The sequence below is a fragment of the Pan troglodytes genome, chromosome 8 (genome assembly GCF_028858775.2).
Source record: "Pan troglodytes isolate AG18354 chromosome 8, NHGRI_mPanTro3-v2.0_pri, whole genome shotgun sequence".
NCBI lineage: Eukaryota > Metazoa > Chordata > Mammalia > Primates > Hominidae > Pan > Pan troglodytes.
This window is the reverse complement of record NC_072406.2, coordinates 108,085,625-108,102,480: the sequence shown is the minus strand read 5'-3', so window position 1 is coordinate 108,102,480 and position 16,856 is coordinate 108,085,625. Positions and strand designations below refer to the sequence as shown.

Genomic DNA, 16,856 nt, shown 5'->3' with positions numbered 1-16,856 from the left:
CTCTCTTCCTACTTTATTTTTCATAGCACCTTTCACTCTGTAACATACTAATAATGTGTTTCCAATTATCTGACTTATAGAATATATACTCAAGGAGCTCAGGGATTATAATAGGTGCTCAATAAATATTTCTTGAATAAATTAATGAAATGGACAGATTGAAGAGATGTGCTACCCTCTTAGAGAAAACGTTTCAGTAAAAACTTTAGTAATATTTGAGACTACTGGGACCTCATTCTGTACTGCTGTAATCCTGGCCTCAGCCATCACTGACTCCAGTAACACAGCAGGAAATGTAATGCACATAACTCACAGTTCCATGAGTTCCTCTCATAGAAGGATTTAGGTACCTATGGCCGTAATAGGCCTCCAGAAGCAAACTTTTCCAGTATCTTTGATTATAGTAATTATCCCATGAAACTACCAAACCTGTAGTTTCATTTTATTTTATTTTTCAAACCTGTAGTTTTAAACTGTCCTCAGCAAAGAAGTCTTCACAAGGAGTTAAAATCTAAACACAAAATGTTTGGAAAGTGCCTTTCCGGGATTCCTGTATGAAGTTCAAGCATACTCAGATACTTGCTCTCTTACATCCTTCCTAACCCTCTGCTACCCTCCCTCCTGGGCTTCTCCTTACACAAAAAAGAAGAAACAGGATAAGGAGGATATGTGTTCTCTTTTCTTATAAGCAAGAACACTTCTTTATTTCCCGAGACCACAAACTCACTATTAAAGCACATCCCAACTTAAAACATACAGCAAGCTAGTAAAGAAGTAAGAGAGGCAGGGGATGAGTGGGAAAAACAGCTGCCAGTGATAAAGGGGGCTGTCTCATGCCTGGGAGAGCTACAGCGGTCCACATTCCATCTCACAGTCATGGTGTACGAACTAGAAGAATACTTGTGGTTTGATCTCATTTGCCCCTCACATTGGATGTAAAGCAAAGCAAGCATTAATATTGTCTGTTTTTGTAAAAAATAAAGTGGGACTCAGTGATTTGGTTACTTGCCAGTGACACACAGAGTAGTAAGAACAGGTCTTCAGACACCTGCCTGGGGCTCTACTAGCTATACATGGTTGCCTCTCACCTGTCCCCATGAGGGATCTGGAATGTATCTCTTAGATCTTTCCATAGCTTTCCTTGCTTCTTTTCAAATTACCCTGCAAGGCTGCACTGGTGCTCTACAGCAAAGAAGATGTAGGTGGGTAAGAGTCTACTTTTGTAGGAGTTGTAGAAACCACCTCAACTCCCATCCTTTAATTCATTAATTTCTCAAACATTTATCAGCATTTTCTCAGTGTAAGATACTATGCTAGGCACTAAGGATCTGTAGATGTCGCCCCTGCACTAAGCTTCTAAGTCTAGTGGCATGATGAGGGGTTGATAGAAATCAGGCATGAAATCCAGTGAAGGATTCCACTCAAACCTGGTTAAGACTCTGCTAGAGTGTTTTGTAAATATTCACTATTTGGCTTTGTTTCAAAGCATATCTATTTTTCTAATACTGTCTGTGTGCCTCTGGTAGCTTCTTTATCCCTTCATCTCCTGAATTGCTATAGTCCTTGACATCATGAGGCACCAGTAAATATGAGTTCTGGCAAAATGCTGGGGTATCTCTCAAGGTGAACTTTTAGAGTCAAAGAAGAGATGGGAAGTCTTTAAAATTTATGTTTAAACAGAAGAGGTTGGGATGTGCTTTAATAATGAGTTCACTGTCAATGAAGTAACCTAACTCTCAAAAAGAGGTCTGAAAAGAACAGAAAACTCCTCAGTGATCTGAAAGAGGTGACGAGTGAGTGGATTCGTCCATCTGACTCTCTGGAAGGACTATAATACCATGGATCTAGCAGACCAGTTTTCACAAAAACAAAGGCAAATATATTGATAATACTGTGTTGTTACCTTTTTCAGAAAATTGGCAGAATTAATCCTTTGTGCTGTAATAGAATTTACATCTGAAATGGATACCTCCTTCTCTTTCTGACTTTCATACTCCTAAATACAGAATTGTTAGTTTCACTTCTTGAATGTAACAAAGAGTTCACATATGACACATTGCAATAAATATCACTAGTCACTTCAGTCCATGTGTAAGACACTGGAAACATTCTGAGACTGACAGAAGAAAACATTTCTTTTAGATTCTCCCACTGAGGATAGGCTAAAAACCAGTTTCTAACTATATTCTGTTTGGGTCTAGATTGAAGTCCATTCATCTTTTAAATTAGAGTAATGATTAAGAACAAGATTTGTGACTGAGAAAATGATTTTTTTAAAAAGTGAAGAGGATTGAGAAAAGATTCTTCATGTATGCATTTGCCCTGTATCACTAAAAACAAAATAAGTGGTTAAGAGCATGGGCAGTGGAAGCAGACAGTCCTAGGTTCAAGTTGGCCCTGGCATTTACTAACTGTGTGGTTTGGAAAAGTTGATTAACTGCTCCAGACCCCACTTTCCTCTTCAATAATAATAATAATACCTCTGTCACAAGATTGTTTGTGAGACTTAATTGAAATAATATCTGTAAAGTGCCTGGCATATACTAAGTAGTTAATGTGTGTTGACTATAATAAATAATTTTAATATTACATATATAGTCAGTATAAGATTGTCAGGATGCTTCATCTAAATAAAGTAAATTTGCATTTGTTATTTATGCATTTTCCGTATTATATATCCCCAATGCACTTGGAAATGATTTTATATTATAGATATTATTAAAGACTATACAAAAATAATGAAGTAAATACTTTAGAATCTTCAGCCATGAAACAACGCATGCTTATTATCTGAAGGTAAGTTACTTGTCCTTCTAATTATCCATAAGAAATCCTGAAATTAATTCTTTTGCAAGTAACAACTTTTATTTAACAAAATATTATATTGCCATTTCATATCACGTTATTTACATTGTTTTTTTGCGACAGAGTCTCACTCTGTCACCCAGGCTGGAGTACAGTGGCACGATCTCAGTTCACTGCAACCTCTGCTTCCTGGGTTCAAGTGATTCTCCTGCCTCAGCCTCCCAAGTAGCTGGGATTACAGGTGTGTGCCGCCACACCTGGCTAATTTTTGTATTTTTAGTAGAGACGAGGGTCTCACCATGTTGGTCAGGCTGGTCTTGAAGCCCTGACCTTGTGATCTGCCCACCTCAGCCTCCCAAAGGGCTGGGATTACAGGCGTGAGCCACCATACCCGGCCTCATATCACTTTATTTACTTTTAAAGTATTAAGTTTTAGGAGTTAACACAATACTCTGGATATTAATATTTTAATTTTATATATGTTGGGAATAACTTTTCTAATCTGTAGGTTTTTAATTTTAATGTTATAAAATTTATTAATCTGGCCAGGCACTGTGGCTCATGCCTGTAATCCTAACACTGTGGGAGGCCGAGGCCGGCAGATCACTTAAAGTTAGGAGTTCAAGACCAGTCTGGGCAACATGACAAAACCCTGTCTCTACTAAAAATACAAAAATTAGCCAGGCGTGATGGCACACACCTGTAGCCCCAGCTACTACAGAGGCTGAGGAACGAGAATCACTTGAACCCAGGAGGTGGAGGTTGCACTAAGCCGAGATCACGCCATTGCACTCCAGCCTGTGCGACAAAGTGAGACTCCATCTCAAAGAAAAACTAATTAATCTTCTTCTTTATAATTTATACTTTTCGTGTCTTATTTAAGAAATACCTTTGTATCCCAAAATTGAAATGCCCATTTCAAGTTTTGCTTTTCACAAGTAATCTTCACTACACATGGTATTTATTTCTTTTCTGACGTCTGAATCTAATTTTATTTCTTTCCACATGTATGAATAACAATTCCAGAACCAGTTAATGCATCCTTCATTCTTTTCCAACTGATTTGTTATCAGGGGAACCCACCCCCGATAATTCAACATGGGTTCTTTTCTATTTCCCTAAGTGTTGGCCAGTCTGAGAAATAAAGGGAAAGAGTACAAAAGAGAGAAATTTTAAAGCTGGGTGTTTGGGGGAGACATCACATGTCAGCAGGTTCCGTGATGCCCAGCTTTAAAGTTTCTCTCTTTTGTACTCTTTCCCTTTATTTCTCAGACCAGCCAACGCTTAGGGAAATAGAAAAGAGCCCACGTTGAATTATCAGGGGAACCCGCCCCCAATAATTCAACGTTATTTCACGTAGGTTCTTTTCTATTTCCCTAAGTGTCGGCCGGTCTGAGAAATAAAGGGAAAGAGTACAAAAGAGAGAAATTTTAAAGCTGGATGTCTGGGGGAGACATCACATGTTGGCAGGTTCCGTGATGCCCCCCGAGCCGTAAATCCAGCAAGTTTTTATTAGTGATTTTCAAAAGGGGAGGGAGTGTACGAATAGGGTGTGGGTCACAGAGATCACATGCTTCACAAGGTAATAAAATATCACAAGGCAAATGGAGGCAGGATGAGATTACAGGACCGGGGCGAAATTAAAATTGCTAATGAAGTTTTGGGCACGCATTGTCATTGATAACATCTTATCAGGAGACAGGGTTTGAGAGCAGACAACCGGTCTGACCAAAATTTATTAGGCGGGAATTTCCTTGTCCTAATAAGCCTGGGAGCGCTACGGGAGACTGGGGCTTATTTCATCCTGTATCCACAACCGTAAAAGACAGACGTCCCTAGAGCGGCCATTTTAGAAGCCTACCCCTAGGCACACATTCTCTTTCTCAGGGCTGTTCCTTGCTGAGAAAAAGAATTCAGTGATATTTCTCCTATTTGCTTTTGAAAGAAGAGAAATATGGCTCTGTTCTGCCTGGCTCTCAGGCAGCCAGACCTAATGGTTATCTCCCTTGTTCCCTGAACATTGCTGTTATCCTGTTCTTTTTTCAAGGTGCCCAGATTTCATATTGTTTAAACAATTTGTGCAGTTAACACAATCATCACAGGGTCCTAGGGTGACATTCATCCTCAGCTTATGAAGATGACAGGATTAAGAGATTAAAGTAAAGACAGGCATAGGAAATCACAAGAATATTGATTGGGGAAGTGATAAGTGTCCATGAAATCTTCACAATTTATGTTAAGAGATTGCAGTAAAGACAGGTGTAAGAAATTATAAAAGTATTAGTTTGGGGAACTAATAAATGTCCATGAAATCTTCACAATTTATGTTCTTCTGCCATGGCTTCAGCTGGTCCCTCCGTTCGGGGTCCCTGACTTCCCGCAACAATTTGTAATGACAATGCTGTCAAATATAAAATTTCCACATATGCATAATAAGTCTATTCTATTTCTTTGGTTGGGAATTGCATTTCTATATTTACAGTTTAATATGGGTAGAATTGGCAGTTTACAATGTTGACTCTTCCTATCAATGAACATTTACTCAGATTCTTTTGTATATCATTCAAAAATATTTCAAAATGTTATCTGTTGAGTTTTTGCATAACTTTTGTCAAATATATTCCTATGTATCTTACAGTCTTTATTGCTCTTACAAGTGATATATTTGTTAAATTACATTTTTAGTGGGTTTTTACTGGTATATTAGATGCTATTTATTTTTGTTTAAAATTTTTTCGAATTTTCAAACATATAGAAAAGTAGAAATATATATACACACACATGTGTATGTGGGTGTGTGTGTAATTTTTTTTTTTTTAAAGACAGGGTCTCACTCTGTCACCCAGACTGGAGTGCAGTGGCAGGAGCTCAGCTCACTGTAGCCTTGACCTCAAGTGATCCTCCCACCTCAGCCTCCAAGTAGCTGGCACTACAGGTGTGCTCCACCATGCCCAGCTAATTTTGTTTATTTTTTTGTAGAGATGAGGTCTCACTATTTTGCCCAGGTTGGTCTCAAACTCCTGGACTCAAACTATCCTTCTGCCTCAGCTCCCCAGAGTGCCGAGATTACAGGCATGAGGAGTCACTGCACCTGGCTGAAAAAAAGAAATTTTAAAATCCATATCTCTACCCCATTGATTAAATAATTAATATTTTATCATATTTGTTTTATCTGTTTTTATTTATTTTATTTTTGGCTAACATATTCTCAATTACAGTCATGATGACACTTTAAGCATCTCTAGATTAATACTTCAGCATGAATCTCCAAAGACTAAGGACATGCTTCTACATAACCACAATGCCGTAAGCACCACAAGCAATTCTCCAATATTATCTAATATTTGATCCATATCCAAATCTCACCAAGTAGCAAACTTAAAGCAACTAATATGAAAAGCTAGCCTTATTTGATAGTGTGCTAGACCTGGCTGGCACCAGCTAGTGAGAACCTATTGTGCATCTCAGCTTTTGTTTTCTTTTAGAAATATTTTAAAGATTCTAACATTGAGATGGGCCTTATAATTAATGTTTAAGTTTACTGTGGTAGTGTCTCTCCCCCTTACTCCCAAAGCCGCTTTTAAATTGGTGATACATTTTATGATAACAAAAATATAATAGTTACATAAATTTAGAATATGCCTAAAGGATTTTGGCTGCTGAATACTGAATAGACTGTTTGGACAACACTAAATCGTTAAGTCAAGCTGAAGAATTTCTGGAATTTGGGAGATACGTATATTTTTAATGCCTAAAGAGAAGGGAGGAAATCTGTCTACAGATTATTAGCTTAAAAAAAAAGAAATAAATTAAGATAGGGTTAAAGCAGCAAAACGTTAACTTTATCATACAATAAGCCATATTCAAATAGAAACCAAATACCTGGAAGACTAAATCTGGAATCTCTGTATCATGGAGGGGCATTTGCTGTAGAAGGAAATTATCTAATTGACCTGCATTTCTAAGTTGCAATAGCTGGAAACGTTTACTCTTTGCCATTTCCTCTTCAGAAACGAAGTTAAATTCATCTTGCAACTGTTCAAGACGAAAATACTTTGGAATATCCTGCCCCTTAAGTCTCATGTACTGTAAAATGCAAAGTCTTTAGTTAAAATATTAATTTTTTTTAATTCAGGAATTACTTCAAAAGACTTTTTCCCCAACTGTGAGATCTGAGTGGCAATATAAGTAGGAAATAGAACAACTGAATTTGTAGTCTAGAACATACAAAAAACAAAACAAAACAAAACAAAATAGAATCCAGCCTTTGTGGCTTTCCAACCTTTTCCCAGTCATGACTTACAAAGAAAATGAAAATATTCGCACTGAACACTGAATTTTGTATTGTACACTGATAGGGCAGATGAGACTGTTCCTATCTGGTCGTCCTGAGTTGAGAGAGGATCAATACTTCTGTATACCTATAACCAATTCTGCACCTCAGCTGAGAAGCTCTAATCTAGGGAGTTTACTTGCAGCAATCTAATCTATGGGTTGTTTTATTCAACAAATGCAAATGTGAGTGCATAGTACACACAAGGAATAGTGCTAGCTGCCATCAGAGAGACACAGATTTCTTAGCTGTAGTTCCACAAGGAAAAATAAAATATATGAATGAATAACTACAGTAGGCTGGGCACAGTGGCTCATGCCTGTAAACCCAGCACTTTGGGAGGCCATGGCAGGTGGATCACCTGAGTTCAGGAGTTCAAGACCAGCTTGGCCAACATGGTAAAACCCCCTCTCTACTAAAAATACAAAAATTAGCTGGGCGCAGTGGCGTGTGCCTGTAATCCCAGCTACATGGGAGGCTGAGGCAAGAGAATCGCTGGAACCTGGGAGGCGGAGGTTGTGGTGACCCGAGATCGCACCACTGTACTCCAGCCTGGCAACAGAACGAGATTCCATCTAAAAAAAACAAACAACAATAACAACAAAAAACAAAGAAACCTATAGTAAAAGGCAGAATGAAATTAGAGTCATAAGAGTTGATTTTTTAAAAGAGAAGAAGAAAGGTTAACAGGAAAGCAAGGAAAGAAAATGTGGTGCCTAACTGAGGTTACCAGGGAAGCATTTATTAGACTTGCAGGGTGAATAAGATAACCGCTATGGATACCCTTCTAGGCAGAGCAGTGGCATGAATAAAGGTATGAAGAAAGCATGTGTGAGGTACATAGAGCAGTTCAGTTGGCTATAAAGAAGAGTAGAGGTGACCATATAATGGAGTCTGAGAGAAGGAGTGTGTTTATAAATCATCTCGGTATCTTCAGTATCTAATACCATGGCTGGCACATGGTAACTGCACAATAGATGTTAGCATAAAAGACTGTCGGATGTGCTGTGGCTGCTAAGTAGTGGCAGAGGACCATCCATCAGGCCTAAAGGAGGAATTATTTCAGTTGCTGAGTTTCTAATTGTCTTTACAGTATTGTACACTGGTTGAAAATGGTCTCTGTCCTCAGATTTACTTTTACATAACCCCAAGAGCCTAGAAAAATATATAGCAAACTATGGGGGAAACTATACTTTCCTAAGTAGAGCTTAGGAAATAGAATATGTTTACAGTATTGATATTTGCTTTAACTTACTGTAACAGATTCCATTAAATCAGAATATTCTGGATTATTTGGATCAATTCTGACTTCATTTGCCCATTCAAAAAGCTTCTGTTCATCCATGAGCCATGGAATTCCAGGAACACTTCTTGCATCTACATTCCTTAACATACTAACATAGAGAAAATATTTTCTGAACTTGCATACAATATAAAATATATGTATTATATATAATACACTGTTATATAGGGTAAAAACATACCCATTCTGGGTATTTGAAGATAAAATTTATCCATCCTCTGTATTTATGGATAGAATAGAAAGTTGAGATGTGACATCTCTCCTAGTTTTCACTCTAACTTGTATCACAGCTTTTTGATAAATATTTATAAGAGACAATAACCTTATTAAGAATAGTCTGTAAATATTCATCTTTGCCATCTATATTGTATGTAACAGCTAAAATACTGTAGATGCTTAAATGAATGGTGCTTATGGGATGTATTATGTAAACCCTAAGCATAGTAGCTTATTAAATGTTTTCTTTTCACAGGATGCACAATATTGAAATTTAATCAAAATATTCACTTAAGCAAAATTAAGAAAGCACAGAAAATAAAAACCACATTTAGGCTACATATTTACAGTGGAAACATAATAGAAAGTAATGCAATTAACTGGGTAAGTATGTGCCAGAGGACCATCCTTGGTCATATGAGATAATCTTTTTTTTTTTTTGAGACGGAGTCTCACTCTGTAGCCAGTTGCCAGGCTGGAGTGCAGTGGCGCGATCCCAGCTCACTGCAACCTCTGCCTCCCAGGTTCAAAGCGATTCTCATGCCTCAGCCTCCCGAGTAGCTGAGACTACAGGCACGTGCTACCACGCCTGGCTAACTTGTGTATTTTTAGTAGAGAGGGCGTTTCACCATGTTGGCCAGGATGGTTTCAATCTCCTGACCTTGTGATCCGCCCCCCTCGGCCTCCCAAAGTGCTGAGATTACAGGCATGAGCCACTGTGCCCTGCCATGAGATAATCTTAAAAGTTGGAAAGCTGTAAAAGATAGGCTAGACTCATAATATATTCTTAGTGACCTTAGCTATAGACTAAGTGCAAAAGGAATTCAACCCTAATTGAGTAAGGATTTCTTTAGAGCCATCAATTATCCCAGCTATTTAATCTGTCTCTTCATAGATAATTTGTCTTATCATGTGTAACTAGAGAAATTTGGACTACAATCCAAATTTCTACAATCCTTTCTATAAAGTAGTCCAGAAAGGTTCCTGTCTATAAATTGGGATTCCAGAAATACAGTTCTGACACGGATTCAACAATGTCTTAGCCCAAACACGAGCACACATTTTATACTGTCTCCTTCCCATTTGTTCATATTTCTTTGATGATTCTTCTGAGGCTATTGCTGCAAAAGCCAATGTGTGGTATGGTAATATGTAAGGAAAATTATGAACAGGTGAAGTTTGCATATTCTTCTTTTCTTTTGCTTCCCATGTCTGCCCTCATTTTGAACTGTTTTGATATCTATGTTGTAAGAGATCGCTAGGACCTGACACCCTTGACACCATCATGTAATAAATTTTCCTTCTTGAAACAGTCTTAGCCCAGATCACCTAGAAGACAGCCTCAGGTAAAGCTTAAATCTTAACGAATAGATTAGAAACTTTTCCCATTATATCCTTTAACAACAACAACAACAACAACAACAACAAACAACAAAGAAAGTTGTAATTGAATTTCAACATAGTCCCATGGTTTCTGCCTCAGAGAAAGTAATAAAAATCTCAGAGCCTTGCTACAATGATTCCCCCAGCTGCTCCTATACACGTTTAGCTGTAGGCTATGGCTCACAGCAGTGCTGTTCTTGGGTCAAAACCAGTCAAATGATTGAAGATTTTCCCCTCCCTCCTTCCCTCCCTCCCTCCCTTCCTCCCTTCCTTCCTTCCTTCCTTCCTCCTCCCTCCCTCTTCTTTTCCATTGAAGATTTCTACTTTGGTGATGGAGAGCTGGAAGCAGTACTTTATAAAAGGCATGGGAAACTCTTTGATTGTTGTCTATCTAATGCAGCCCTGACATTTACATCTTGTTTCTGACAAAAGAATCAAAGTATAGCATGGCCCCAAGAAAGAGGCGAGCTTTAATTCTAGCAGGCCCCAAGACCTTGGCTTATACACCCAAATGCAAGGCCACAGCCACCACATTTGTAAATTGAGGTAAAATATACATAACATTTACCACTTTATTTTAAAATACACAATTCAGTGGCATTAAGTACACTCACAATGTTGTTTAACCATCACCACCATCCATTTCCAGATTGTAATGATGGTTGTACAAGCCTGTGAATATATTAAAACCATTGCATTGCATGTTTTAATTGGCTGAATTTTATGGTTTGTGAGTTGTATCTCAATAAAGATGTTAAAAAATAGTTAAAAATATAACTGTGCTGAGAGCTAAGATAAACATTCCTGTGAACCAGAAATGGAAAAGAAAGGCAGAGTGGTGAGTGGGGATAGCACTGTGGGCTTGCTGGGCTTCAGGCCTAGGAGCAGTCCGTGGTGGTTGTGGGCTCAGTTCCTGAGACAGGGAACTAGCACCAGGCTTATCATTTTAAGCCAAAGATCTGGGGGGAACTTTACTTAGATAAAGAGACCTTTAAAAAAATACTGACCACTGCATGGGGCCATGGCTTTTAGAAAGCTATGAATCTAGAGAGGGAAAAGGACACAGACACTGCCCCATAATGAGGAACTGAACTAGGCTCACAGCTCACCAGATACCTAGATCTGTGATGACTCCAATAGCAACCCAGTATAACAACCCAATCTCCCAACCTACCCAGTAAGTAGGCTTACAGCCCACTTCTGGATTTAGGAGGACAGATGAAGTCAAATTCAGAACCATTAGGTAAGGAGGGGTAGATACAGAAGGAGAGAGAGGAAAAAAAAAAAAAAAAAAACACCAAAAACCCAGAAATGTATAAATCAAAATCACCCAAAAGTTCTCCAAGTCAAAATGACACTGCTAACCAAAACTTCTGAGCAAAGAAGCCATGCTCAGAAAAATAATCAACAGTATCAACTATCAGAACATAAATTAATTCTAGTTGAAATTCATTTTATGAAAGTCTGCCAAACACATTTTAATGAAGTATGCTTACGATGTAAAAGCAAATGAAAACTAATAATTCACTTTTAAATGCAAGAAATAATGGAACAAAATGCCAAAATGAAATAAGAAAATGTAGATATGAAAGAGAATCAAACAGAAAACTTGGCAGCAGAAAATAAAAGTAAAAATTATAACATAAAAATCAAATAAACCTTATACTGGACAAAGTTGAATAATGAATTAAGGAACTAAAAAATAGTACCCAGAAATTCACCCAGGATGCAGATGAAATAAAAACATAAAAATGTGAAATAATAGGTAAGAGATGTGGCTAATAGGCTGAGGCTTGGCTGGGCTCAGTGGCTTAGGCCTGTAATCCTAGCACTTTGTGAGGCCAAGGTGAAAGGATCACTTGAGCCCAGGAGTTTATCAGCCTGGGCAACATAGCAAGACCTCCTCATCTCTTAAAAAGAAAACAAAGAAAGCAAGAAAAAAATTAGCTGGATGTGGTGGCACCTGCCTACAGTCTCAGCTACTCGGGAGGCTGAGGCAGGAGAGTTGTTGAGCCCTGGAGTTTGAGGCTGCTATGATTACACCACTACATTCCAGCCTGAGTGACAGAGTGAGACCCTGTCTCAAAAATAAATAAATGAATAATAGACCAAGAGGCTCCAATACAAATTCAATAAGAAATCCTGAAGGAGAGAAGAGTGGGAATGGTGAAGAAGTAATATTTGAAGAAATAGTGGCTGAGAAGTTTCTGTAATTGATGAAAGATGTGAGGCTTTAAACATGAAATTTATTCTGCTAAGCAGGAAGAAGAATAATGATAAATCCACACATATACAGTATAGTAAAATGTCAGTACTTTAAGGATAAAGCAAAATTTTTTTCGTGGCTCAAATGGCAGTTTCTTCCTTTTTTATTAAGGTTAAAGATACATAATATAAAATTTACCACCATTTTAAAGTGTATGATTCAGTAGTATTATGTATACTCACGGTACTGTATAACCATCATCATTACCTATTTCCAGAATTATTTTCTTCATCCCAAACTGAAACTCTGTACACATTAAACAATAACTCCTCATTTCTCCCTTCCCCATCCCTGGTAACCTTTATTCCACTTTCTGTCTCTGAATTAAAGTGAAATATTTCAACATTATCAGAGAGAAAAGATAGCCTATAAAAGCCCAACATTTAGACCAATAGCAGACTTATAAATAGCAATGATAAATCCCACAAGATAATGCAGTACTGTAACAGCTTCAAAGTGCTAAAGGGAAATAAATAACATCCTCAAATTTTCTACTCACCTAAACTATTAAGAATGAGGGCAAAATAAAGACACTTTTAGATCTAGAAAGGCTAAAGAATTTTGCTATCCATAGAAACTAACTGAAAGAATCATTAAAGGAGCATGCTTTCAGCATGAAAAGTAAATCGAGAATGAAGGATGGGAAATAAGAAATAAGGTAAACATAAAAGTCAATGAACTATGTTAAAAATTTCATTAACTAGTGTGTGTAAGAAAAACTGTTTCATGTTTAAAAATGAAAACTCTAGACAACGATCATTTAGGTTAGAGAGGTGTGGTGTTTTTGTTTGTTTGTTTGTTTGTTTTTGGTTTTCTGATTTGTTTGTTTATTGAGACAGAGTCTCACTCTGTCACCAGGCTGTAGTGCAATGGCATGATCTTGGCTCACTGCAATCACCGCTTCCCAGGTTCAAGCGATTCTCCTGCCTCAGCCTCCTGGGTAGCTGGGACTACATGCGTGTGCCACCATGCCCAGCTAATTTTTGTATTTTTAGTAGAGATGGGGTTCCACTCCACCATGTTGGCCAGGCTGGTCTCAAACTCCTGACTTCAGGTGATCTGCCCACCTTGGCCTCCCAAAGTGCTGGGATTACAGGCGTGAGCCACCACGCCCAGCTGGAGAGGTGTGTTTAATGTGGTATTAAAGCACTAAAGCTGGGCTGGGTGCGGTGGTTCATGCCTGTAATCCCAACACTTTGGGAGGTGGAGCCAGGCGGATCACCTGAGTTCAGCAGTTTGACACTAGCCTGACCAACATGGAGAGACCCCGTCTCTACTAAAAATACCAAAAATTAGCTGAGCTTGGTAGCGCATGCCTGTAATCCCAGCTACTCTGGAGGCTGAGGCAGGAGAACTGCTTGAACCAGGGAGGCAGAGGTTGCAGTGAGCCGAGATCGCACCATTGCACTCCAGCCTGGGCAACAAGAGCGAAGCTCTGTCTTTAAAAAAAAAAAGCATCAAAGCTTTCTGAGACTCTCTTTCGGTTCACTACTTTATCTACAGTTCAGTCAGTGTTTGATGAATGAGTAAGTGAATGAATGAGTAACAAAACTGCCTTTCAGTTCTCCTTTGGCTTCATTCTCTGACTTCCACAAGTCAGTCCTGCCCTCTGGAGCACCCATCCCAATTCCTAGAACCTACTGCTCAGAGCCAGTCCTTGAGCTGCCACAACAAAACTGTGGGAAAGTTCTGTAACTTCCTCTAATTGTAAAGTTTGACTTAGAGAGGGCCCTGGACTTTGAAAACCTCTTCTGCAATTTACTTCCTGCTGAAACCTGTCATCTGTCCCACTCTTGCATGTAACCGTTTTCAATCTTTTGTAAGCTTGAGTTTCCAAGTAATAGGAATTGTAAGACAACGGAGACAAGCCAATGAATATGGCTTGAAGGTCACTTGCTGGTAACCTTCAGTGACAAGTGGGTAGGATTAGGAAGGGAATGGGTGAACAGAAAGTGGAGGGAATGTATGCAGACCAGTAGGCCACACATTGGAGAACTCTGGCAGGAAAAATCTAGCCAAAATGGGCTTCAGGATTTAATCAGGTGCTTGAGTTTTTGCTTGTTTGTTTTAAAACAAAGAAGGCTTTTGGGTACAAAAGACCAACAGCCTAGGGAGATGGACAAGTTGAAGATAATGGAAGAAAAAGATATAAATGCATCCGTAGAATTGTAAAAGAGAGTTGCAAATTACCTGCATAAAAGTTAGCCTCAGAGTGAGGAGGACAAACATCTCACTCCAAGAAAAATGCAAACAATATTATGATGAGGCAAAGATTAGGAATAGCTGCTGTGGAGACTATGCTACAGAAATATTAAGAAATATAACAAAATAATAGTTCTAGGTATTAAAAACTTTTCCACTGGCTCCAAAATGAATTACCTCTAATAACTGTAAGATTTGCTCTTAAAATGACCTTCTCCAGGTCTCTAAGAAGATGACCTCATTTACTTAGCAAAACAAGGACATCCATCAAAGTTCCATTTCTGTTTTCATAGTGATGACTGTCCCATTCCCTGAGTTAAGGAAGAGAGAGTTTCTCTTCTCCAGAACCATAGTTATTCACTTGGGTTCTGGTTTGATACCTTCCTGACTCTGAAGGACCTTATACTCTTTCCAATATATTGGGTCTTTTTCCCTACTGATTTCAATCTTTTGTAAGCTCATCACTTTTAATCACTTCTTTTAAGAAGATAAATATGGCTCCAATTTTCAAGAAATCTGTACCTTGATTCTTTTGTCTTCTGTTATTTTTTAGCTTTTTTTTATTGTCAAACTCCTTGGTAAGTAAACTACCCCCACTATGTCAGTTTCCTCCATACCAACGATCTCCTTGTGCTACTGCCATTTAGCTTTTTTCTCTTTCAGTTTCTTACGTACCGAAGAAAAGCATTTATGAACTCTTACTATGACTCTGGCCGTATGCTACTGGTTTTTATATATAATGTTCTCCCTGTTCTTTTTTAAACAGTCTCTAATTTCAGTTGTGATTTTCCGTTTAATCCAGTTATGTATAACAATTTTCAAAACTATAATATTTTTAAAACATAATTTTTTAGAGAAGTTTTAGATTTGCAGCAAAATTGAACAAAAGGCACAGAGAGTTCCCATGCACCCCATCCCCATAAACATGCACAGCCTCCCCAGCTGTTAACATCCCTCGCTGGAGTGGTACCTTTTTTTACAATCCATGAACCTACATTGACACATCATTGTCACTCAAAGTCCATAGTTTACATTAGGGTTCACCCTTGGTCTTGTAAATTCTGTAGGTTTTGACAACTGTGTAATGACATGTATCCACCATTATAATGTTATGCAAAATAGTTTCACTACTCTAAAAATCCCGTGTGCTCCAACTATTCATTCTTATCTCCCCCTGGAACCTCTGGCAACCACTGATCTTTCTACTGTCTCCATAGTTTTGCCCTTTCTAGAATGCCATAAGTTATATGAAGCTTTTCATTTCCGTTTATTTTTAAAAATATGTGTTAAGATGGGGAGGGGAGAGGATATCTTTTTGTTATCATTGTTCATTATTTTAAATGATGAAATAAACTTTTTCCTTTATATTTACCATTTCCCTCAAACATAGCATATTATGGAAGCCAGCATTATCATCATTTTCATAGAATTTACTGTACTTATTTCTAGTAATCCCACAAATAATTAATCTGAAAATTAACCCCAACCCTTCCGGGAACTCCCAGAATGATGATAATGCATAAATGATTCTTTGCTAATCCAGAATGACTGGGAGATATACAGGCCCCAGAAATAAAGTCCCTGGGAGTCTTGACCTTTGCCTACAAGCGAGGGACTCTGGGAATGCCTCTCTCATCATCTGTGTGGCTATAATTCCAAGCATTGAAGGGACACATTCTCTTACATATAAATACACATACTGCCTTAGTAGAGTGATTTAAATAAAAGATAAATCAACATTCAAAGAAACTAAACTCTTCCTATTGCTGCTCAAGTTTTCTCTTTTACACATAATATGTTTTGTGTGATGCTTTGCTGAGACCTGGCATTATTTTTCAAAGATAAAAGTTTATTACCTGCAGTAAGAAGATCTTAATGATTGTGGCATAGGTATCAGAGGAAGACCATTTTCATCTAAGCTCCATGATAGAGAATAGCTAAGTTTTCCTGATGTCAAAAGACAGAGTTCTTCAGTTCCATTTCCCTCAAGAAGAAAAGGCACATCTGTTTATAAAAGGCATTAAAAACATATGAATTGTTTTAAGTGCAGTTGAAGCACATTGTGGGTTTTTTCCTGAGTTTTACTTGTGGAACTCTAGGAACACAAAGGAAGATCTGTGCTAACCCCACTCTTTTTTTTTTTTTTTTTTTTTTGAGACAGAGTTTCGCTCTTGATGCCCAGGCTGGAGTAAAGTGGGGCAATCTCAGCTCCCTGCAACCTCCACCTCCTGGGTTCAAATGATTCTCCTGCCTCAGGCTCCCAAGTAGCTGGGATTACAGGTGTCAACCACCACGCCTGGCTAATTTTTTGTATTTTTTAGTAGAGATGGGGTTTTACCATGTTGGCC

The 16,856-nt window shown here is 38.2% G+C and overlaps 1 protein-coding gene and 1 long non-coding RNA gene across 3 annotated transcripts in view; one reads left to right on the top strand and one right to left on the bottom strand.

Annotated features, from left to right (window-relative positions):
• Window positions 1-16,856, bottom strand: part of CC2D2B (coiled-coil and C2 domain containing 2B) — a 170,277-nt gene that overhangs the window by 43,472 nt on the left and 109,949 nt on the right. Inside the window, 4 exon segments of the mRNA XM_054660392.2 lie at window positions 1,904-1,996; window positions 6,688-6,891; window positions 8,394-8,532; window positions 16,365-16,512. Coding sequence (XP_054516367.1) covers window positions 1,904-1,996; window positions 6,688-6,891; window positions 8,394-8,532; window positions 16,365-16,512 — 584 coding nt within the window.
• The window catches only part of LOC104008264 (uncharacterized), a 170,331-nt gene that overhangs the window by 102,957 nt on the left and 50,518 nt on the right, over window positions 1-16,856 (top strand). The gene's annotated exons all lie outside the window — the stretch shown is intronic.